The 26,263-nt window shown below is 53.5% G+C and overlaps 1 protein-coding gene across 7 annotated transcripts in view; it reads right to left on the bottom strand.

Moving 5' to 3' along the window:
• The window catches only part of SOX6 (SRY-box transcription factor 6), a 461,372-nt gene that overhangs the window by 38,726 nt on the left and 396,383 nt on the right, over nucleotides 1–26,263 (bottom strand). For 5 of the 7 annotated variants that reach the window (XM_066583692.1, XM_066583696.1, XM_066583694.1 and 2 more), the window contains exons 11-13: nucleotides 8,665–8,814; nucleotides 2,372–2,552; nucleotides 220–383 (exon numbers count right to left, since the gene is read on the bottom strand). In XM_066583692.1, coding sequence (XP_066439789.1) covers nucleotides 220–383; nucleotides 2,372–2,552; nucleotides 8,665–8,814 — 495 coding nt within the window. The remainder of the gene's footprint in view (nucleotides 1–219; nucleotides 384–2,371; nucleotides 2,553–8,664; nucleotides 8,815–26,263) is intronic. The other 2 variants (XM_066583695.1, XM_066583698.1) reach the window with 1 other exon arrangement.

Below are 26,263 nucleotides of genomic sequence, written 5' to 3'. Positions count from 1 at the left end.
ATATCTCAGTAATGGATATCCCATCAGTAGGGGGGATCCCTGAGACGCTCGGGGCTCATCACGTCTTACATTATTCTGCACCTTCTTGTCTTCTATCTGAATGTTATCAAGAAGAAGGCGGTCTCAGTGCCCCCTCCACTCACTAACATTGGCCCCACTAGGGAAGCAAGGGAGGAACACTGACAGCGCCCCCTGGAGGACGAAGGCGGCACGGGTTACCTTGTCTCCTCTGCAGTTGTTGAGCGCCAGCTTGCTGTCCAGGCTGTGGGGCTGGTGCTGCTCCCGCTGGATCTGCTCTCGCATCTTACGCGCCTCCTGTATGGCTTTCATCACCGTGTCTTGGTCTCCGAAGAGGGCGGGAGAGTTAAGACTGGAGAGGATATCTATGGAGGGGAAACACAGCAGGGGTCAGAATGTGGCCCTCGTCATCATACAGCCTCCTTCCACAGCAGCAGAGTTCCCCTCCGTCACAATGTGTCACGTAGGTTGTCATTCACCGTATAGCGGCGCAGTCATGTGACCTGATGATGACGTGCGCCGATGTCATCGGGAGCTTCTCCAGTTACTAGGTCAGTTCGATCCCTGAATGTAGCGACCCGTCACCTGCGTGACCCTGCGGCACCGATCTGTGAGGCCGCCCTGTTTTGGTGCAGAGCGGGAAGTGAATCAGTCGGACGGCCGCAAGAGGAATTAGAAATAGAGACTTTAGTTATCGCCGTGTTTCTGCATAAAATGATGTGTGCTTATAAATCGCCCGCTGCGATGGTCGCTCTCCGTGACCTCAATAACCTGAAGGTCACACCACGGCCCCCCTCCGATAGTGATGGGCCCATCGACATATCCCCATGGGGTAATGGAGCAGGACGCCGCCGCACTAAACCCCCCAGTTTTATGGTGGTCCTGGTCTCAGGGGCAGCGCCCCGCGACCGCGCCGCCGGCTTACAGGCCATTCGTTGATCATTTTTTCTCATAGAAATCAGTTGAAGAGAAAAGAAACAATTAGAGCAGCGAACAGGAAAACGGAAGCGCGCAGCCATGACACGTCCAGAGACCACACTCAATGGCCGACGGTGGGACAGGAATGCTTGTGAGAATCATGGTTGACTTGGTCCATCAGCAGCGTGAAGTTGCCGCTGATCACCTGACCAGCATGCCTGTTCATCGGAGGGATCACATGGAATCTTGCGGCTCCGATAAATCATTGACGTCCGCAGCGCATCTTCCCTTGTAAACGCGAGCGCGGCGACAGACAGTGACGCTGCCGCCGGAGGGTGAACGTCCCGTGCTACTGATGCAAGGGCAGCCATCTCTAGCGGCGCCTCGCTATGTGTAGGGATTGGCAGCTGTGTGGTAGAAGCTGTCGACCATGAGATGCCCAGGGGTGGCATAGTCTGGGCATCACTGAAAACCCGCTCTCATCTGGCTGATTCACAAGGGACAGGGAAGGAGGAGCCCTCATACCTGTCTTTGTCGCCACTACTGCCTGGCCCCCGTGGACATGGCGTGAAGCGCTGACAACAACAATGATTATTTTGTTTGCCGAAAAGATGCAACTGTTTGGTCTGACGATCAGGCTGCGTAAACCAAGCAGCAGCCCCCCTTAAATGGTCCGTGTGTGAGGGGGCGCTCCTCACCTCTGCAGGCTGCTGTTCACACCTCTTTTGGTGACTCGGTTGTGATGCCCACAGGATCCTGTACACCGTTAGCCGGACGGCGACTAGTGAATACCACGTAAACGTCCGTGTAGCACTGAACCCTCCTCGCCAAACGTCTTTCATCTGCTGCCGGGACCAGCAGGATCACCCAGCTTTCCCAGACTCCTGACCATTATGCTGGGTGACGGTCATTACGTACTGCTGGTTCTGCCACTAAAGGCTCATTCACACGGGCGTATACCGTTTCCCTCACTGTGTAGATGTGTGAATTCTCCACGGATTGGTTTTTTTTTGTGCATTTGCAGTACTTTGCATTTTTCACGTATGCAAGAAATTATGGCAGAAGGCTCATTGATCTCATGCAAGAATCCGCAGTGAAGCCGCTCGTGTCGCCAGTATTTACACCGACCTTAATGGACTATTTTACGGGCGTGAACTCCAAAGCCATTCCATGGGGCTTCATCTGTGAAGGAGGCCGGCGCCCACACGGGCATACTTATGTCTGTGAGTACGCAGCATATGCCACGGACCAACAAGCGCCTATTCACTGTATATTTTTGCCCCTTGGTGGTTTTTTTGCGCACGTAAACACCCAGCATATTTTTGCACGCAAGAAAGAAAAACCACAAGAAGGCTCATTGATTAGCAGCGAAAACCCAGGTGTGTGAATGTAACAGAAGGGGGTGACATGTCCATGAGCCCTTCAGGAGTCTTACCCAAGGAGGATCCTCTGCCCAGGGCTCCGCTGATGGGGCTGGGGATGCCGCTCTTGTTGGACAGACTCACAGGGCTGGTCTTACTGGACGGGAAGAGGTTCTGCGTCGGGGATGTCGGAGACTTTACGGGCTCCGCGGTCTTCGGGCGCGCTGATAAATTCAGGGGCTGCGCCGCTTCATCCTGCGGGAATGTCACATAAACAATGATTAGAGGCAGATAAATGGGGCACATTAGCACTGAAGACAACGCCGTCGCTGACAATGCCACCGGCTCCCGCTGAAATAACAAAGGCAGCTAATTATCGGCGCCCTCCAAGAAGCCACCTAAGGAAGCCTCATTAATTCCCGCGCGTTAGCCTTATATTTACATCAACACGCTCGCTGCTACTTTCTTTGTGCCAAATTAAAACCTGAATTACGGCACGTTACGGTTTGTGTCTTAATGTGTTTTCTAAGATCTAAATTAACCCCGGGCATTTACAAAGAATTATTTAACCTCCCGTTGAGTCGCGCCAGTTTATACCGCAGAGCGGCAGCTTCTCCCTGGAAATGCCTTCAGTAGTCCTCCATCATCCCCGGCTCCAGCCATGAAAGGGTCAATCCCGACAAAGACCAACAATGTATCCAGCCTGGGACTAATTACAGGATCTGGAAAAGTTCATTTCCTCAGGGAAGCCGGAGTAATTAACCCGTGCCCACTCCGAGGCAGCCGGCCGCGGCCCACCGCTACCTACACAGACCTGGGAAGTCTGAGTCAGCCGGCAGGTTTAGCATCGGCCCTGAATCACTGCCGCCTGGAGCCGGGGTCCGAGATGGCGTAGGAATAGCAATGAAGCAACAAGACCCCGCTATCTGGGTGACTAATGACCCCCAAGCGCAGATATTCATGGCATATTATATAGCATGGACGCCACTATTTAGGAGGGAGTTCTAGTTCTGTCCATCCTGAGGTTTTCGATTCATGAAGAGAATGGCAGAAATATAGTGAAGACTGACACAGACAGTAGAAGGAAGGTGCAACAGGGCAGATTTCTGTCATGCGCCGTGTGATGTCCGCCCCTCATGTGTAAATATATGCGTTTTGGTGAATGAAGGTGCACCTCGCCATCATGTGATCAGCTCTTCATGAACAGCGCTCTCTCTACGCCCCGTGAAGTTGCTCATGAAGCCCCCGGTCAGCACAGTTACTGATTTGGCGGCAGCTGGAATTTTGACGCACGCTCCTCCTTCCATCATACCAGATAGAACCACCCAAAACACCCTGCTGGTTGTTCCGTCAGCGGACCCTCACTGGAGGAGCTCCACCTGCCTTTCAGCGGGACGCACACGGATGACATTCGGTCTGTAATGGTGAGGAATATCTGAGTAGTCGTTGTGATGTCACCAAGTGCAGGAGGAGAGCGCAGCGCACGACGCAGGGCCGGAGTTTACGTAATCCCATGAAGAGTCCCCAGGACTACATTCACAGTGATAGATGATGTTACTGTAGTATAAGGTGCGTGGATCACATGTCATTACACCAGTGACATCATCAGTGGGCGGGGCTGACTACCTCATTATACAAGTGATGTCATCAGCAGGGGGTGGGGCTGTGACTACCTCATTATAGCAGTGACATCATCAGCGGGCGGGGATATGAGTACCTCATTATACCAGTGATATCATCAGCAGGGGGTGGGGCTGTGACTACCTCATTATACCAGTGATATCATCAGCAGGGGGCGGGGCTGTGACTACCACTCAAACATGATGCAGCAGTAATAGATGATGTCACTGTAGTATAATGTGTTGGATCTCATGTCTGATCACGTGTCATTATACCAGTGATGTCATCAGCAGGGGGCGGGGCTGTGACTACCTGTCAGACATGATATGCAGGCTGGTTGTCAGCAGTAATAGATGATGTCACTGTAGTATAAGGTGTCGGCTCTGATGACTATTGGACTTTGGGTTGAGAGGCCCTTTGAGTGGTCACTAGTATCTGGGGTTTCTGGACAGAGGTGTTGGCGGTGTGTTACGATGAGAATCTGAACCAAGTGAGGTTCCGTCTGCTTCTGGCCGCCGGCGATTCCGTCTTTTCCCTCTAGGCTACCCTTAGATAAGAGTAGTAGATAGATATGTTGGATCTGGCAGAGTAGATGATGTTTTATTTATTTGCGCACATGTCCCGGCAGATGGCCGTCTGTTTCTGGAGCTGCCATGTTTTCTTTGTGGAAAGCAACAATACGTTTCCCTTATATTGATGTGACACTGTGTGATCCGCCACAAACACACGGCGCCGGCTCTGGATCCGCACACCATACGACAACTAGGAACCCCACTCAGAACCACCATGACGGATGGACAGTGCAAACCTCCTCCGGCGGAGCGACGGCCAGCGGAGATAAAGAGATAAACATGGCAGTCGGCTGTTCAGCGGTGTATTTGCTGACATGAACACGCGGCACGAACTCAGACGCCGTTCGCACGTTCAAACAATAATCGCAGGTCTGAATGGAGCCTTACTGGTGAAACGATGGTGGTGGATCCGTGGAAACTTGAACCGCAACCTACCATCTCTGTGTCAGGAAACCTTCTGTACTTCATGTCTCCGCTCCTCACAAGATCTCTGCTTGCTATCAATGAATGGGAAGCGTCTGTTACATTTGTCCTAGACTCCAGTAAAAAGCTCTTACCAGCACTGATACATAGTAACAAACCCTCAGTGGCAATAGATATTGTACAGGGTGTCAGGCTCTAGCTTTAAACAAGAATGGAGTCATTCACTGACAGCAAGCAGCCATCTTGAAAGTGGTGCAGAATTAAAACAGAAGTTGCAGAACCTTTCCATTTCCATTCCGTTCTCTACTCTTGATAACTCGCCGCCCGCGGCCCCCACATCGCGCTGTTGGGCTACGGCCGCTGAGGTTATGAGGCTCCAAGGACCACTACAATAACGTCTGCTGCCCCGGGCGGTGTTACAAACACAACCCCACTTTGGGCGGACTCCACTTTTGTGTTTTCTAGGACTGTCAGCTTGTCAATAACCGGTCTCTGTGGCCGCTTGAGCGTTTCTTATATTGCAGCATCGTCTGGAGACTTCGCCGTCCGGAGGAGAGTGTCTGGGACACGTTTTGTTACCATCCGTCTCCATGGCAACTGGTTTTCTTTAATAAAGCGATTAAAGTTGATTTATTTTCTTAATATTTTAATGTCTTTTCAAGTGGATGCAGATTTTGTGTAGGTGCCGCTGCGGGATATAAGGGGCCACGGCTACTAACATGGTTGGGGGGTCTAACGGGTGCAGAGGGCGCCACCTGAGGGGGGTTCTGGAGCTCTTTTATGTAGTCTCCATCTGCTTCCCCAGGTTGGGTGTGATAGTGTGATGTTTATTATCCTGATGAGGGTGGTATCATGGACACTGCCTGGATCTAAGTCAGCAGATACAATGTATCATCACGTATCTAAGTCAGCAGATACAATGTATCATCACGTATCTAAGTCAGCAGATACAATGTAACATCCGCAGGATTACAGAAGCAGCAGCGCACAAGGAAATACAAAGTAACAGTATCACTTCTGCGTCAGAACCGAGAGACCACATCAGTCACCAGAGTAGAGGCCACCGCACAGCCGTCACCAGAGTAGAGGCCACCGCACAGCCGTCCTCAGAATAGAGGCCACCGCACAGCCGTCCCCAGAATAGAGGCCACCGCACAGCCGTCCCCAGTATAGAGGCCACCGCACAGCCGTCACTAGAGTAGAGGCCACCGCACAGCCGTCCTCAGAATAGAGGCCACCGCACAGCCGTCACCAGAGTAGAGGCCACCGCACAGCCGTCCTCAGAATAGAGGCCACCGCACAGCCGTCCCCAGAATAGAGGCCACCGCACAGCCGTCCCCAGAATAGAGGCCACCGCACAGCCGTCACTAGAGTAGAGGCCACCACACAGCCGTCCCCAGAATAGAGGCCACCGCACAGCCGTCCCCAGAATAGAGGCCACCGCACAGCCGTCCCCAGTATAGAGGCCACCGCACAGCCGTCACTAGAGTAGAGGCCACCACACAGCCGTCACCAGAGTAGAGGCCACCACACAGCCGTCCCCAGAATAGAGGCCACCGCACAGCCGTCCCCAGAATAGAGGCCACCGCACAGCCGTCACTAGAGTAGAGGCCACCGCACAGCCGTCACCAGAGTAGAGGCCACCGCACAGCCGTCCCCAGAATAGAGGCCACCACACAGCCGTCCCCAGAATAGAGGCCACCGCACAGCCGTCCCCAGAATAGAGGCCACCGCACAGCCATCACCAGAGTAGAGGCCACCACACAGCCGTCCCCAGAGTAGAGGCCACCGCACAGCCGTCCCCAGAATAGAGGCCACCGCACAGCCGTCACCAGAATAGAGGCCACCGCACAGCCGTCCCCAGAATAGAGGCCACCGCACAGCCGTCCCCAGAATAGAGGCCACCGCACAGCCGTCCCCAGAATAGAGGCCACCGCACAGCCGTCCCCAGAATAGAGGCCACCGCACAGCCGTCCCCAGAATAGAAGCCACTGCACAGCCGTCCCCAGAATAAAGGCCACCGCACAGCCGTCCCCAGAATAGAAGCCACTGCACAGCCGTCCCCAGAATAAAGGCCACCGCACAGCCGTCACTAGAATAGAGGCCACCACACAGCCGTCACTAGAATAGAGGCCACCACACAGCCGTCCCCAGAATAGAGGCCACCGCACAGCCGTCCCCAGAATAGAGGCCACCGCACAGCCGTCCCCAGAATAGAGGCCACCGCACAGCCGTCCCCAGAATAGAGGCCACAGCACAGCCGTCCCCAGAATAGAGGCCACAGCACAGCCGTCCCCAGAATAGAGGCCACAGCACAGCCGTCCCCAGAATAGAGGCCATTGCACAGCCGTCCCCAGAATAGAGGCTACCGCACAGCCATCACCATAATAAAGGCCACCACCCGTCTCATAATAAAGGCCATTGCACAGCCGTCACCAGAATAGAAGCCACCGCACAGCCGTCCCTAGAATAGAGGCCACCGCACAGCCGTCCCCAGAATAAAGGCCACCGCACAGCCGTCCCCAGAATAGAGGCCACCGTACAACCGTCCCCAGAATAGAGGCCACCGCACAGCCGTCCCAAGAATAGAGGCCACCGCACAGCCGTCCAGAGAATAGAGGCCACCGCACAGCCGTCACTAGAATAGAGGTCACGGCACAGCCGTCCACAGAATAGAGGCCACCACACAGCCGTCACCAGAATAGAGGCCCCGGCACAGCCGTCCAGAGAATAGGGGCCACCACACAGCCGTCACCAGAATAGAGGCCACCGCACAGCCGTCACCAGAATAGAGGCCACTGCACAGCCATCCCCAGAATAAAGGCCACCGCTCAGCCGTCCCCAGAATAGAGGCCACCGCACAGCCCTCACCAGAGTACAGGCCACTGCAAAGCCGTCCCAAGAATAGAGGCCACCGCACAGCCGTCACCAGAGTAGAGGCCACCGTACAGCCGTCCCCAGAGTAGGGGCCACCGTACAGCCGTCCCCAGAGTAGAGGCCACCGCACAGCCATCACCAGAGTGGAGGCCACCGCACAGCCGTCACCAGAGTGGAGGCCACCGCACAGCCATCACCAGAGTGGAGGCCACCGCACAGCTGATACCAGAGTAGAGGCCACCACACAGCCAATACCAGAGTGGAGGCCACCGCACAGCCGACACCAGAGTAGAGGCCTCCACATAGTCGACACCAGAGTAGAGGCCTCCGCACAGCCGACACCAGAGTGGAGGCCACCGCACAGCCGATACCAGAGTAGAGGCCACCGCACAGCCGACACCAGATTAGAGGCCTCCACATAGTCGACACCAGAGTAGAGGCCTCCGCACAGCCGACACCAGAGTGGAGGCCACCGCACAGCCGACACCAGAGTGGAGGCCACCGCACAGCCGATACCAGAGAAGAGGCCTCTGCACAGCCGACACCAGATTAGAGGCCTCCACATAGTCGACACCAGAGTAGAGGCCTCCGCACAGCCGACACCAGAGTGGAGGCCACCGCACAGCCGATACCAGAGAAGAGGCCTCCGCATAGTCGACACCAGAGTAGAGGCCTCCGCACAGCCGACACCAGAGTAGAGGCCTCCGCACAGCCGACACCAGAGTAGAGGCCTCCGCACAGCCGACACCAGAGTAGAGGCCTCCGCACAGCCGACACCAGAGTGTAAGCCATGCACAGCCTGCACCAGAGTAGTGCCACTGTCTCCAGACTGGAAGTGATTATACAATACAGGCATGGCCGTCAGGTTCTGTTACCTTGATATGTGTGACGGGGCTGGTCCCTCTTTTCTCACTCTTCAGGGCAGTGGGGGACAGGGCTCCAGTAGAGTTTGGCGGTTGAGGTGTGGACGGCATCTTGGCTCCCGGAGATACCTGCATGCTGGCGAGCTGCGCTGCATAGATCTGCTGTAAAACAAATGGCAGATGAGTCTCCAGCGCCTTTCTGGCCGCGGCTATTTCTACACATTGTGGTCAGAGGACTTCCTCTTACACATCAGATTACTGATACAGAACTGACATAGAAGATCTCCCGCTGCGCCCAAACAGGTGTCCACGAGGGCCGTCAGTATCCGCGGACTCCTCATACAGGGGTTATGTGAGGTCGTTGACCCCTTCCCCTCATAGGAGCTTCCAGTGTAAAGCGGGGCCCGCACCTCCAGAAAAATCTGACGCATAGTAGCGACACTTCAGCAACTTTGGTGATGCGATGGCAGAAGCCTTGAGCCGAGCCCGGTGATCAGCTGTTATAGGCCAGCCCATAGACGGGTCACAGCCCTTTGTTTCAGCGATCAGCGGGGGTCTCAGCACTTGGACCCTCACAGATCAAAACTTCTGCCGTCACTGTCAGACTTCAGCAATTTTTTTAAACTTTCTTTGCCCTTTAACCCCTCCCCCCCCCCCCCCCCCCACACTTTTAAGATCAATGAATGGAAAGATCCTTATTTCCAACAGGACGTTGCAATACCAGTAGAGCCCTAATACTGCTCACAGCTGAGGGTTTGTTACTATTGTGTCCAGTCTAGACAATCCTCTGGGAGCTGAATGCAGATCTCTTCTGGCCTGAGAGTCCACGCGTGCAGAAGCTGAAGTAAAGGCCCACGTGCTACTTATCCTCACAAATTGGTGCGGTTTTCACAATAATTAACATCCACGTGGTGCAGCAGGTCAAATGTGAGTAATGCGGATATTAAAAGGAGTTTTCCAATTAAGTAAAGGGACGGAAGGTGTAAAATAGGAGGTGAGCTGTGACTATTGTGAATGGTGGACCCTGTGTTATCTATATATAGGTGTCTCCTCTCAGTGTAATCCTGTCTGTACAGGGAGGGGAGGAGGTGAGCTGTGACTATTGTGAATGGTGGACCCTGTGTTATCTATATATAGGTGTCTCCTCTCAGTGTAATCCTGTCTGTACAGGGAGGGGAGGAGGTGAGCTGTGACTATTGTGAATGGTGGACCCTGTGTTATCTATATATAGGTGTCTCCTCTCAGTGTAATCCTGTCTGTACAGGGAGAGGAGGAGGTGAGCTGTGACTATTGTGAATGGTGGACCCTGTGTTATCTATATATAGGTGTCTCCTCTCAGTGTAATCCTGTCAGTGCAGGGAGGGGAGGAGGTGAGCTGTGACTATTGTGAATGATGACTCCTGTGTTATCTATATATAGGTGTCTCCTCTCAGTGTAATCCTGTCAGTGCTGGGAGGGGAGGAGGTGAGCTGGGACTATTGTGAATGATGACTCCTGTGTTATCTATATATAGGTGTCTCCTCTCAGTGTAATCCTGCCAGTACAGGGAGGGGGAGGAGGTGAGCTGTGACTATTGTGAATGGTGGTGCTGTGTTATCTATATATAGGTGTCTCCTGTCAATGTAATCCTGTCTGTACAGGGAGGGGAGGAGGTGAGCTGTGACTATTGTGAATGGTGGATCCTGTGTTATCTATATATAGGTGTCTCCTCTCAGTGTAATCCTATCTGTGCAGGAGGGGAGCTGTGACTATTGTGAATGGTGGCTCCTGCGTTATCAATATATATAGGTGTTTCCTCTCAGTGTAAGCCTGTCTGTACAGGGAGGGGAGGAGGTGAGCTGTGACTATTGTGAATGGTGGCTCCTGTGTTATCTATATATAGGTGTCTCCTCTCAGTGTAATCCTGTCTGTACAGGGAGGGGAGGAGGTGAGCTGTGACTATTGTGAATGGTGGCTCCTGTGTTATCTATATATAGGTGTCTCCTCTCAGTATAATCCTGTCTGTACAGGGAGGGGAGGAGGTGAGCTGTGACTATTGTGAATGGTGGGTCCTGTGTTATCTATATACAGGTGTCTCCTCTCAGTGTAAGCCTGTCTGTGCAGGGAGGGGAGGAGGTGAGCTGTGACTGTTGTGAATGGTGGGTCCTCTGTTATCTATATATAGGTGTCACCTCTCAGTGTAATCCTGTCTGTGCAGGGAGGGGAGGAAGTGAGCTGTGACTATTGTGAATGGTGGCTCCTGTGTTATCTATATATAGGTGTCTCCTCTCAGTGTAATCCTGTCTGTACAGGGAGGGGAGGAGGTGAGCTGTGACTATTGTGAATAGTGGGTCCCATGTTATCTATACATAGGTGTCTCCTCTCAGTGTGATCCTTTCTGTACGGGGAGGGGAGCTGTGACTATTGTGAATGGTGGACCCTATGTTATCTATATATAGGTGTCACCTCTCAGTGTAATCCTGTCTGTACAGGGAGGGGAGGAGGTGAGCTGTGACTATTGTGAATGGTGGATCCTGTGTTATCTATACATAGGTGTCTCCTCTCAGTGTGATCCTTTCTGTACGGGGAGGGGAGGAGGTGAGCTGTGACTATTGTGAATGGTGGCTCCTGTGTTATCTATATATAGGTGTCTCCTCTCAGTGTAATCCTGCCTGTGATGATAATGAGATGACAAAACAGGAAGTGTCTGACTATGATTAGGCCTAGTGGTCAGTGTGTGAAACTGCAGAAATTTAGGATTTTTCTAAATGCAGATTGTGACATCAAAAAGACAAAAAAATTACCCCAATTCTGAAAAAAATATGTTTGAGGCTGATTTCTGAGAGGACGTTTATTACAATCCGTGATCGCCACCTTCCTGTCCGTGTGAGGGGTCCCTGCCGGTAGTCGGGAGCAGCCACATGAAACCCCCTCACATCACTTTCCTGCTCTGGATTCAGATTTGTGTTCTGCTTCCTTTGGTGAAAATGTCCTAAAACGACAGCTCTGGGGGATTTTTTTCCTCTCTCAAGTAAAAATGAAGAGTCTGTGGAGACCTAGTTAAGAAACATTATTTGCCACGGCACTAAATAAAATATGCAAATCTGTGATACTTTATTTATGCAGCCGCATATTCAGCGCGAGGAACAATGAGTAATTGGGTTGAGACGACGGAACACAAAGAGGTGACTGCGAGGCCGACCACACTTCACTTTGGATTCATTTCTGCAAAAAATAAAATTGTGTAAAAAATTATATATCCCCCCGTCCCCCCTCGCTGTAATTAATTAACATAGCTGCGGCTGATCAACATATTGCTCCTAATTAGCGGCCCCTGAAAAGATGGATGTGGAATGGCGCAGGTTCCTCCCGACGAGACGTTGAGGGCATTTCAGTTACAACGTAAAAATGAGCAAAGTCAAGAATGAAAGGTAAGATAAATAGCAACTGGCAGACGCGGCGGCTGAGCCATGTGACGGCGCCAGAGGCACACTGAGGCTTCTGCCAGTGGTGTGTGCCAGGGACACAGATGCTGCAACTTAAAAATATCCCCTACATCTGTGAAGGATGGAGAGCGGGAGACGAGCGGGACCGCGCTGCGCTACCGGGACACGGCCTTGCTGAAAAGCAGATGTCTGTGGCCCGACCAGCTCATTAGTGCTCACTCTTCCCCGGTCGCTACATACAGGGCGAACACTAAAAACGTACTTCATAGGAGTGACAGGGCGGAGAACCACAGAATGTGCCCGCGGGCACCAAACTTGTATCATCAGAGTCCACTGTCCCGCTGGGTGAACAAACACCCCGCAGAGGAGGACTCTAATCACTTCCATCCTTTAAGTCTCCCCCACGCAGGACCCGCCATGGCCCAGCGGGACAGCCATAACCCATGCCAGGAAAATGGTGCCAGATCTGAACAATTCTCAAATGTCTTCCGGCAATATTATGAATGCACGGCGCAGGGGAAACCGCAAGATGCCCTTTACACCCAGATCGCCTCCTGCACCCCAAAAGGGGTCTGTCCTGCCTCCATAGTACATATAAGCGTCCGTTTGTCCCCCGGCAGCGAGGGGACGTCCTGCTCCCTCCGGCCACAAGTTATATAAATCTCCGTGGAGGATCCTGACCTCCTCTGGGGGAAATGATACGATTCCGGAAAGAGACATCATAGAAGAATTAACAATTAGCGCGGCCGCGTGGGTTTTATTTCTCTCTGTCTTGGAGAAATATGGATTCCAGTAAGTGGAAGGCGCAGCTCATTGTGCTCCCGCCGAAGGAGATAATCCCGTCCATATAATATCTGCCCCACGCACTGAAGATGCCCCTCATCTAAGAGCGAGAGAAGCTGCATAGAAATGGTATCTGGGACCAGGACACGGCCCCCCAAAACCGAGGGCAGAAAATGACAGGCTGACACTTGGGGGACGGGATAATGACACGCTGACACTTGGGGGACGGGATAATGACACGCTGACACTTGGGGGACGGGATAATGACACGCTGACACTTGGGGGACGGGATAATGATACGCTGACACTTGGGGGACGGGATAATGACACGTTGACACTTGGGGGACGGAATAATGACACGCTGACACTTGGGGGACGGAATAATGACACGCTGACACTTGGGGGATAGGATAATGACACGCTGATATTTGGGGGACGGGATAATGACACGCTGATACTTGGGGGACGGGATAATGACACGCTGACACTTTGGGGACGGGATAATGACACGCTGACACTTGGGGGACGGGATAATGACACGCTGATACTTGGGGGACGGGATAATGACACGCTGACACTTGGGGGACAGGATAATGACACGCTGATACTTGGGGGACGGGATAATGACACGCTGATACTTGGGGGACGGGATAATGACACGCTGATACTTGGGGGACGGGATAATGACACGCTGATACTTGGGGGACGGGATAATGACACGGTGATACTTGGGGGGGACGGGATAATGACACGGTGATACTTGGGGGGGACGGGATAATGACACGGTGATACTTGGGGGGACAGGATAATGACACGCTGACACTTGGGGGACGGGATAATGACATGCTGACACTTGGGGGGGACGGGATAATGACACGCTGATACTTGGGGGACGGCATAATGACACGCTGATACTTGGGGGACGGGATAATGACAGGTTGATACTTGGGGGATGGGATAATGACACGCTGATACTTGGGGGGGACGGGATAATGACACGCTGATACTTGGGGGACGGCATAATGACACGCTGATACTTGGGGGACGGGATAATGACAGGTTGATACTTGGGGGATGGGATAATGACACGCTGATACTTGGGGGGACGGGATAATGACAGGCTGACACTTGGGGGACGGGATAATGACACGCTGATACTTGGGGGACTGGATAATGACACGCTGATACTTGGGGGGACGGGATAATGACAGGCTGACACTTGGGGGGACGGGATAATGACAGGCTGACACTTGGGGGACGGCATAATGACACGCTGATACTTGGGGGACGGGATAATGACAGGTTGATACTTGGGGGATGGGATAATGACAGGCTGACACTTGGGGGGACGGGATAATGACAGGCTGACACTTGGGGGACGGGATAATGACACGCTGATACTTGGGGGACGGGATAATGACACGTTGATACTTGGGGGGACGGGATAATGACACACTGACACTTGAGGGACGGGATAATGACACGCTGACACTTGGGGGACTGGATAATGACAGGTTGACACTTGGGGGACGGGATAATGACACGCTGATACTTGGGGGACGGGATAATGACACGTTGATACTTGGGGGGACGGGATAATGACATGCTGATACTTGGGGGACGGGATAATGACACGCTGACACTTGGGGGACTGGATAATGACAGGTTGACACTTGGGGGACGGGATAATGACACGTTGACACTTGGGGGACGGAATAATGACACGTTGACACTTGGGGGACGGAATAATGACACGTTGACACTTGGGGGACGGGATAATGACACGGTGATACTTGGGGGACGGCATAATGACACGCTGATACTTGGGGGACGGGATGATGACAGGTTGATACTTGGGGGATGGGATAATGACACGCTGATACTTGGGGGACGGGATAATGACACGCTGACACTTTGGGGACGGGATAATGACACGCTGATACTTGGGGGACGGGATAATGACACGCTGATACTTGGGGGACGGCATAATGACACGCTGATACTTGGGGGACGGGATAATGACACGCTGACACTTGGGGGACGGGATAATGACACGCTGATACTTGGGGGACGGCATAATGACACGCTGATACTTGGGGGACGGGATAATGACAGGTTGATACTTGGGGGATGGGATAATGACACGCTGATACTTGGGGGACGGGATAATGACACGCTGACACTTTGGGGACGGGATAATGACACGCTGACACTTTGGGGACGGGATAATGACACGCTGACACTTGGGGGACGGGATAATGACACGCTGACACTTGGGGGACGGGATAATGACACGCTGATACTTGGGGGACGGGATAATGACATGCTGACACTTGGGGGACGGGATAATGACACGCTGATACTTGGGGGACGGATAATGACACGCTGATATTTGGGGGACGGGATAATGATATGCTGATACTTGGGGGACGGGATAATGACACGCTGACACTTGGGGGATAGGATAATGACACGCTGATATTTGGGGGATGGGATAATGATATGCTGATACTAGGGGGACGGGATAATGACACGCTGACACTTGGGGGATAGGATAATGACACGCTGATACTTGGGGGACGGGATAATGACACGCTGACACTTTGGGGACGGGATAATGACACGCTGACACTTGGGGGACGGGATAATGACACGCTGATACTTGGGGGACGGGATAATGACACGCTGACACTTGGGGGACAGGATAATGACACTCTGACACTTGGGGGACGGGATTTTGACACACTGACACTTGGGGGATGGGGTAATGACATGCTGACACTTGGGGCATGGGATAATGACACGCTGACACTTGGGGGACGGGGTAATGACACGCTGACACTTGGGGGACGGGATAATGACACACTGATAATTGGGGGACGGGATAATGACACGCTGACACTTGGGGGACGGGGTAATGACACGCTGACACTTGGGGGACGGGATAATGACACACTGACACTTGGGGGACGGGGTAATGACACGCTGACACTTGGGGCATGGGATAATGACACGCTGATACTTGGGGGACGGGATAATGACACGGTGATACTTGGGGAGGGACGGGATAATGACACGCTGACACTTGGGGGGATGGGATAATGACACGCTGATACTTGGGGGACGGGATAATGACACGCTGATACTTGGGGGACGGGATAATGACACGCTGATACTTGGGGGATGGGATAATGACACGCTGATACTTGGGGGACAGGATAATGACACGGTGATACTTGGGGGGGGACGGGATAATGACACGCTGATACTTGGGGGGACGGGATAATGACACGGTGATACTTGGGGGGACGGGATAATGACACGCTGACACTTGGGGGACGGGATAATGACACGCTGATACTTGGGGGACGGGATAATGACACGCTGACACTTGCGGGGGACGGGATAATGACACGTTGATACTTGGGGGATGGGATAATGACCCGCTGATACTTGGGGGGGGGGATAATGACACGCTGACACTTGGGGGACGGGATAATGACACGCTGACACTTGGGGGACGGGATAATGACACGGTGATACTTGGGGAGGGACGGGATAATGACACGGTGATACTTGGGGGGACAGGATAATGACACGCTGACACTTGGGGGATGGGATAATGACACGCTGATACTTGGGGGATGGGATAATGACACGCTGATACTTGGGGGACGGGATAATGACACGCTGATACTTGGGGGATGGGATAATGACACGCTGATACTTGGGGGACAGGATAATGACACGCTGATACTTGGGGGACAGGATAATGACACGGTGATACTTGGGGGGGACGGGATAATGACACGGTGATACTTGGGGAGGGACGGGATAATGACACGGTGATACTTGGGGGGACGGGATAATGACACGCTGACACTTGGGGGACGGGATAATGACACGCTGATACTTGGGGGACGGGATAATGACACCCTGACACTTGGGGGACGGGATAATGACACGCTGATACTTGGGGGACGGGATAATGACACGCTGACACTTGGGGGACGGGATAATGACACGCTGATACTTGGGGGATGGGATAATGACACGCTGATACTTGGGGGATGGGATAATGACACGCTGATACTTGGGGGACAGGATAATGACACGGTGATACTTGGGGGGGGACGGGATAATGACAGGCTGATACTTGGGGGGACGGGATAATGACACGCTGACACTTGGGGGACGGGATAATGACACGCTGATACTTGGGGGACGGGATAATGACACGCTGACACTTGCAGGGGACGGGATAATGACACGTTGATACTTGGGGGATGGGATAATGACACGCTGATACTTGGGGGGGGGGGATAATGACACGCTGATACTTGGGGGGGGGATAATGACACGCTGACACTTGGGGGACAGGATAATGACACGCTGATACTTGGGGAGGGACGGGATAATGACACGGTGATACTTGGGGAGGGACGGGATAATGACACGGTGATACTTGGGGGGACAGGATAATGACACGCTGACACTTGGGGGACGGGATAATGACACGCTGATACTTGGGGGATGGGATAATGACACGCTGACACTTGGGGGACGGGATAATGACACGCTGATACTTGGGGGATGGGATAATGACACGCTGATACTTGGGGGACAGGATAATGACACGCTGATACTTGGGGGACAGGATAATTACACGGTGATACTTGGGGGGGACGGGATAATGACACGGTGATACTTGGGGAGGGACGGGATAATGACACGGTGATACTTGGGGGGACAGGATAATGACACGCTGACACTTGGGGGACGGGATAATGACACGCTGATACTTGGGGGACGGGATAATGACACGCTGATACTTGGGGGATGGGATAATGACACGCTGATACTTGGGGGACAGGATAATGACACGCTGATACTTGGGGGACAGGATAATGACACGGTGATACTTGGGGGGGACGGGATAATGACACGGTGATACTTCGGGAGGGACGGGATAATGACACGGTGATACTTGGGGGACAGGATAATGACACGCCGACACTTGGGGGATAGGATAATGACACGCTGATACTTGGGGGACGGGATAATGACACGCCGACACTTGGGGGACGGGATAATGACACGCTGACACTGGGGGGACGGGATAATGACATGCTGACACTTGGGGGACGGGATAATGACACGCTGACATTTGGGGGACGGAATAATGACACGCTGACACTTGGGGTACAGGATAATGACACACTGACACTGGGGGGATGGGATAATGACACGCTGATACTTGGGGGACGGGATAAAGACAAGCTGATACTTGGGGGAAGGGATAATGATACGCTGACACTTGGGGGACGGGATAATGACACGGTGATACTTGGGGGGGGACGGGATAATGACACGGTGATACTTCGGGAGGGACGGGATAATCACACGGTGATACTTGGGGGACAGGATAATGACACGCTGATACTTGGGGGACGGGATAAAGACAAGCTGATACTTGGGGGACGGGATAATGACAAGCTGACACTTGGGGGACAGGATAATGACACACTGACACTTGGGGGACAGGATAATGACACACTGACACTTGGGGGACGGGATAATGACACGCTGACACTTGGGGGACGGGATAATGACACGCTGATACTTGGGGGGACGGGATAATGACACGCTGACACTTGGGGGACGGGATAATGACACGCTGACACTTGGGGGACGGGATAATGACACGCTGATACTTGGGGGGACGGGATAATGACACGCTGACACTTGCGGGGATGGGATAATGACCCGCTGATATTTGGGGGACGGGATAATGACACGTCGACACTCGGGGGACGGGATAATGACACGCTGATACTTGGGGGACGGGATAATGACACGCTGATACTTGGGGGGACGGGATAATGACACGCTGATACTTGGGGGACGGGATAATGACACGGCGACACTTGGGGGGGACAGGATAATGACACGCTGATACTTGGGGGGACAGGATAATGACACGCTGATACTTGGGGGACGGGATAATGACACGCTGACACTTGGGGGATGGGATAATGACACGCTGATACTTGGGGGGACGGGATAATGACACGCTGATACTTGGGGGGACGGGATAATGACACGCTGATACTTTGGGGGACGGGATAATGACACGCTGATACTTGGGGGACGGGATAATGACACGCTGACACTTGGGGGGACTGGATAATGATACGCTAATACTTGGGGGGACGGGATAATGACACGCTGATACTTGGGGGGACGGGATAATGACACGCTGATACTTGGGGGGACGGGATAATGGCACGCTGACACTTGGTGGGCAGGTTGATGACACTGCGAGTCCCTGACTGTGGTCTGTGTTGTTACTGGGTGGTCCGGGTCGCTCCCCTCCGCTGTCCCCTAGCCGTCAGTGGTGTTGTGTAGGCCGTGTTACATGGCGGGTCGGGAAGGGCAGTTTTCTGGCTGCATTACTCTCAGATCTCCTCAATCACATGGACTTGTGCTGGACGTACAGATGTAGCAGAGCTCAGTGTGTGATCAGTCCATAGGCGAGAGGTGCCGATGCGCTGTATACAGTATAATGTCTCTCCAGTCAGATATCAAAGTCGGCGAGACGATGAAGTATTAATGGAGATTATATGAATAGCAAATCATTTTCAATATTTAAAGTAGCGGCACAATCGGCGTTCTGTGTACATAAAGAGAATACCACATCCCCGCGACAAACACAAAAGCTTCTGATATTCAAATCCGGATGCCTTTCATGCCTGTGATGTGACGGCGCGCGGCGCCCGCGCCACAAACTTCCTCCAAAGAACAGCTCGCAAAAACTCCACAAGAAAGGTAAACTTCTGCGGGGCCACCAACAAGAAAGAGTGAGGTCCAAGGACAGGAGGCGGCGCGATGCTCTGCAGCTACAGAGGCGGCGCTGCTCAGATTTAACTCTTTGGCCCTTATGGTACTTTTTTTTTACGGAACAAGTTGCGTACTCTGCAGCACTGGTTGTCCGGTAACCCAGCGGAGCGGCAGCACTCTGAAGGCGTCCCGGGCGTCTGCACATCCGGGGAAGTCAAAGAGGGAAGTAAGGAAAACGTTTCTGCGCTCTGGAAATGGAGCACAGATGGAATTGCGACTTTGTGCGCCGCCAGCGCGATCCGTGTGATTCAGAGACGTTCAGGTTATCGGGTACAAAACTCCCATCAAGCAAACGTTCTCAGTCGTTGTCAGGGAGATTGGGAGAATTCGCTACTTGGTGAGGAATTCGTCAGAGTTCTGTCCGTGTAAACAAGAATCTGCTGGCAGAGGAGCAGGAGGAAGGACGAGCGACTACTGCAACATGCCCCCGGGGGGCTCTATATTGTGGATCTGACATGGGGGGGTGGGGGGCACTGCATTGTGGATGTGACATCGAGGGGGGCTCTGCATTGTGGATGTGACATCGAGGGGGGCTCTGCATTGTGGATGTGACATCGAGGGGGGCTCTGCATTGTGGATCTGATATCGGGGCGGGGGGCCCTACATTATGGATCTGACAGGGAGGGGGGCGTTGCGTTGTGGATTTGACATCGGGGGGAGGGAGGATCTGACATCGGGGGTGGGGGGCACTGCATTGTGGATGTGACATCGAGGGGGGCTCTACATTGTGGATCTGACATGGGGGGGCTCTGCATTATGGATCTGACAAGGGAGGGGGGCGTTGCTTTGTGGATGTGACATTGGGGGGAGGGAGGATCGGACATCGGGGTGGGCTCTGCGTGGTGGATCTGACATCGGGGTGGGGGCGCTGCGTGTGAGATACACTGTACAGAACTGTATATATATAATTAGTGAACAGAAACTTTGTGTCTTTTGTGAACTTTTTCTTCTTTGCGGTGAATCCTTTGGAGCGATGCGCAGATGAAAGGGAACACAATCCATGTAGCTGATAATTAGTCCTGTCTGATGGTAAATAGCCTTATCTTGTCTGTCTTTCATCCCGGGATTCCATGCAAGGAGGCAGCGGAGCGATAATTTAGCATTATTCCCGCCTCAGTGCACTAATCGCTTAAAGAGTAGCAAAAGCCCTGCGCTGAGTGCCACGAGGTTCCTTGCAGCCTCCCCGCTCGAGGCCAAGTCCCCGCTACAGCAAGATCCAGATGTCAGGAGCAATGTGCAGAGCGGAGCATCACACGACTCCGTTCCAGTCTGCTCCAACATCTGTCCGATCTGCTGCTCTGCAACCTGCTGGAAGGAGCCTCGGCGGCGCAGCCCGTGAAGGCGCACATCCATTCTGTCTGTCAGTGTGTGCTGCTCACCGCATTACCTGCACGCAGCGCTCCCGAGCAGTCGTTAGGTTTATGAGCCCAGCGCAGGGCTTGCTCTTCACAGGACAGTACCTCGCTCCTCATTAATGTGACATGACCGCCGCGCAGCAGCCCGGGACCCGCTAACTACCTGCTGCCGGCGCCAAGATAAATGGCCAATAACAAGCATCTCTACAGGGAAGAGCCGCTCAGGCCTGGCGCAAAATAAAACCTTCTACAGACAAGTTCCTCAGAGGTCGGCAGATTCTGGAAGGCGGCAACTGATGGCCGCCATTACTCCATCCATAAGAGGAGCCACAAAGCCGTAACACATCATGTATCGTCACCATAACCTTAGTGTCCCACAGATGACACTAGCGCCACCTGAAGACTGGGGTAGGGATAGCGCACTCTAATGAAGCTGAGCCCCATTGTGGGATTTCCACCACTGCCCTACATACACTCCGCTGACACCAGTATCGGGCTCATAGAAGGGGATGAGATGCTCTTTTATTCCCATTTCCCCCGGTGTTGGCCTCCATGACTGCAGTCCCCCCGCGGCCGCTTCCCACCAGATCCCCATAGATGTGTGGAGTGGAGAGGCTTCAGACAGTGATGGGGGGATGACGGGTGTGTTGGGCGCACGGATACGGCGTTCTCGTTCGTCCCGCTCGATGGGGTTGAGATCCAGACTCTGGGCGGCCAATGAAGTCTGCAGACGTTCTGCCCCCCACCCTGCGTGCCGTATGACATGGCGCTCGTCATGTTGGTGGAGACACGGAGCTGTGCCAGAGTATCACCATAGGGGAGGTGATGCCACATTGTCCGGGATGTCTCTGTACCCACTGGTGGTGAGGGTGGACTTCACTATAACCAATGGCCCCAGTCCTTCCCAGCAGAACCCCCCCCCCCCCCCCCCACACACCCACGCACCATAACAGAACCTCCTCCAAACTTTAGAGTTAGAGACCGCTCCCCAGGTAACCACCACACCCAAATGCCGCCATCCCATTGGAAGATGGTGTCCTGTGATTCATCCACAACACTTGCTTCCACTCACTTACAGTTCGTCGCTCCGAGCCCCATCGCAGGCGCCGCTGCGCATTCACTGCTGTGATGTTGTGTGCAGCCGCTCGTCCATGGTGACCCTTCATATGCCGTTCCCTACAGACTAACGTCTCGGCCCTGTAAGGGCTCCTTCACACGGGCGAGGGTGATATCGGGCCTGGCACATCACCCCCACATGCAGAGGAGCGGCACATCATCCCTGCATGCAGAAGAGCGGCACATCATCCCTGCATGCAGAGGAGCGGCACATCATCCCTGCATGCAGAGGAGCGGCACGTCACCCCCGCATGCAGAGGAGCGGCGCATCATCCCTGCATGCAGAGGAGCGGTGCATCATCCCTGCATGCAAAGGAGTGGCACATCACCCATGCATGCAGAGGAGCGGCGCATCATCCCTGCATGCAGAAGAGCGGCACATCATCCCTGCATGCAGAAGAGCGGCACATCATCCCTGCATGCAGAGGAGCGGCACATCATCCCTGCATGCAGAGGAGCGGCACGTCACCCCCGCATGCAAAGGAGCGGCGCATCATCCCTGCATGCAGAGGAGCGGTGCATCATCCCTGCATGCAAAGGAGTGGCACATCATCCATGCATGCAGAAGAGCGGCACATCATCCCTGCATGCAGAAGAGCGGCACATCATCCCTGCATGCAGAGGAGCGGCACATCATCCCTGCATGCAGAGGAGCGGCACGTCACCCCCGCATGCAGAGGAGCGGCGCATCATCCCTGCATGCAGAGGAGCGGTGCATCATCCCTGCATGCAAAGGAGTGGCACATCATCCCCACATGCAGAGGAGCGGGACATCACACCCACATGCAGCGGAGCGGCACATCACCGCCACATGCAGAGGAGCGGCACATCATCCCCGCATGCAGAGGAGCGGCGCATCACCCCGACATGCAGAGGAGCGGCGCATCACCCCCACATGCAGAGGAGCGGCACATCACCCCCACATGCAGAGGAGCGGCACATCACCCCCACATGCAGAGGAGCGGCACATCACCCCCACATGCAGAGGAGCGGCGCATCACCCCCACATGCAGAGCAGTGGCTCGCTCAGTCGTGTAGCAGACAGTTGGCTGGACTCTCTGCAGGATGCTGCCCGTAAATTGCCTTTTCTGCGCTCCTTATAACCCTCATGTGAAGACCGTGTGAGAGTTTAGGTAAACTGGTGCCGATTAGGGTAAGTAGCCGGGCCACTCAACTGACCTCTCCATGTGGCCCGAGAGCGCGGCCTAATATTACTTGGAGGGTGCCACATGCCACTGTAGCCCAGGAGGAGATGTGGACCCGGGTGCAGCGACTGCTCAGGGGTACAAAGGACAGACTACTAATAGCCTCCTCTCACGAGGGGCGACCTTACCTTGTGGAGAGGACAGCCTAATCTCAGCGGGGATTCCCTCATCCGAGATCCGGCTCTGATGAGGCTCTTTACTCTTATCAAATAGCAACATAATTGTCATCCATTCGCTGCTCACCGCATCCAGTAGTTGGAAGTCAGTTGAAAAACTTGTCCGCCATGTTGGATTCCGATTTGTAGATGTAAACATTTCTATACATTCTAAGCTTTGAGGCTTGTTGGACGATCTGTATGACGGGTGGAATCACAGGGGGTGGCAGCGGGCGGTCCGCAGCATCAGACTCACCGGAGACAATCATCGTTATATTGCGTCTCGGCTGTCGAATAGTCTCATTATTACTAGAAGAGGCACTGAATGTTGTAGTATACGCACATATACAGCACGGCGCCTTAATTACCCCCCCCCCCCCCCCCCCCCCCCCCACACACACACACACCCATCTATTAGTGTTGGGCTCTTTTGGCCTTCAGATCCGCAGCGATTCCTCGCGGTGATTAAACCGTTCTGCAGGAATATCGGCCCCTGTGGACAGGAAGCTTCTTGTAGTCCCTGCAGATTAGATGGCGGTGCTGACATGTTCTGACCGGCTGACAGGAAGGGGTCAGCGATTCATGCTGCTTGCTCCAAATTCTGACCTCCATCAGCAGCATAAATCTGCATCCATCTGACCAGGAGATGTTCCTCCGCTGCTCAGTGATACACGTTTTGCGCTCTTTTGCCCGCTGGAGTCTTTCTGTTTCTCTTAGACACAATGGCGCTGGAACTGGTCGCCCGCTGTTATACCATCCGTGCGGAGGAACGGCGAGTTGTGCGTTCGGACACGTTAGTTGGAGCTCCAGCGTTGTGTTCAGCTGACTGTGCAGCCTGTTGGGCAGAACGATTCCTGACATCCTCCTCCGACCCCTTTCAGGGATGAGTTGTTTCCGTCCACAGGATCCCCTTTTACTGGATGTTTCCTTGATCGCGCCATTCTCTGTATACTCTCCACACCGTTACATGAGACACCCCCTGCGGTTGGCGGTGAGACCCTGACTAGTCTAACACTGATGACCGGCCTCGTTGGAAGTCACTCCGATCGCTGGATTTTACCATCTAACATTTTACCATTTGACTTTTTTTTTGTGGGTGTGGGGGGGGGGGGGGGGGGATAGGGTAACTGGGAAGATGGGTGCAGTCATGATGAGCGCTGCTCTGTAGTGTCAGCCGCCCCGCTTGTGCCAGCAGGTTCACGGCGGCGCTGGTTAACCCCTCGTTTGCTGGGCTGCAGGGGGCTGAGCCGTGACAGAGTTAATCCTGGCCACTAACCATTATTTCAGCTGCCTGAAATTACAGTTGGGTAAAAGCATTTAAGTGCGTCTCGGCATCATTAAGAATGGCAGCTCCGGCGGAGCGGGCGCATTACAGCCGCGGCATTGAGGAAATTAATTTTCTTCAATAAAGTCATTTTTAAGCCTCATATATTTCCCAATCTAAACAGATGTCACCGATTCATAAGCAGAATAGATGGAGGAAACTAATCCATTACTGATGTGCTGACACACAGAAACGCCACCGCCCGTCCTGAATGTGCCCGCCACTTAATAGTCAAGCAGACGACAGGTACATCCTTCACCGCGCCGCCCGCGAGCATCAGCCGGCATTAACCCCTGCTAACAAATGTCTCCTCCGACTGGCTATAGACTGCGCCGCAGATCCATCCGCACCGCGTGTCACTTCATACAATCATATTTCTTGATAAAAGGCCGCCGCGCAACATTGTAGTTATTTAAGGGCCCCATTTACATGGCGGACACATTACACGGAACCTTTCTCCGGGCGCATCACTCATGTGAGTCTCTTAGCGGCTGCGATAAAACAGCTGAGGGAAGCGAATGTCAGCGGCGGCCGGGGATTTATGTGGATGAGGAAATGCTGCGCCCTCGCTGCTCCACATATATTACCTCCAACCTGCCTGCCGGACGGGCACTACCAAGGTGGCGCCCTCTAGCCTATTAGGGACCAGCGGGATTACAGACCGGACGGAGAGTCACAAGAGATTCCAGCCAGTGTATTTCTTTGTTTTTCATGTCACAATCTAGATTATGAAAAAAATCCTAAAATGCTGCAGTTCTCACTCTGACCACTAGGTCTCCGAACAGTCTGACACTTCCTGGGCCACACACACTAGACAGTAGGAGATTCACAGACTTCAAAGAAAGAGTATTGGAGTGATTTGTGACCTATGCAGGGAGGAAGAGGAGGTGAGCTATGACTACTGTAAATGGTGGCTCCTGTGTTATCTATATATAGGTGTCTCCTCTCAATGTAATCCTGCCTGTACAGGGGGGGGGGGGGGGGGGAGGAGCTGTGACTATTGTGAATGGTGGCTCCTGTGTTATCTATATATGGGTGTCACATCTCAGTGTAATCCTGTCTGTACAGGGAGGGGAGGAGGTGATCTGTGACTATTGTGAATGGTAAATCCTGTGCTATCTATATGTAGGTGTCTCCTCTCAGTGTAATCCTGTCTGGCGGGGATGGGAGGAGGTGAGCTGTGACTATTGTGAATGGTGGCTCCTGTGTTATCTATATATAGGGGTCTCCTCTCAGTGTAATCCTATCTGTGCAGGAGGGGAGGAGGTGAGCTGCGACTATTGTGAATGGTGGCTCCTGTGTTATCTATATATAGGTGTCTCCTCTCAGTATAATCCTGTCTGTGCAT

Source organism: Eleutherodactylus coqui, chromosome 11 (genome assembly GCF_035609145.1).
Source record: "Eleutherodactylus coqui strain aEleCoq1 chromosome 11, aEleCoq1.hap1, whole genome shotgun sequence".
Taxonomy (NCBI): Eukaryota; Metazoa; Chordata; class Amphibia; order Anura; family Eleutherodactylidae; genus Eleutherodactylus; species Eleutherodactylus coqui.
This window is presented reverse-complemented; position numbering and strand designations above follow the sequence as displayed.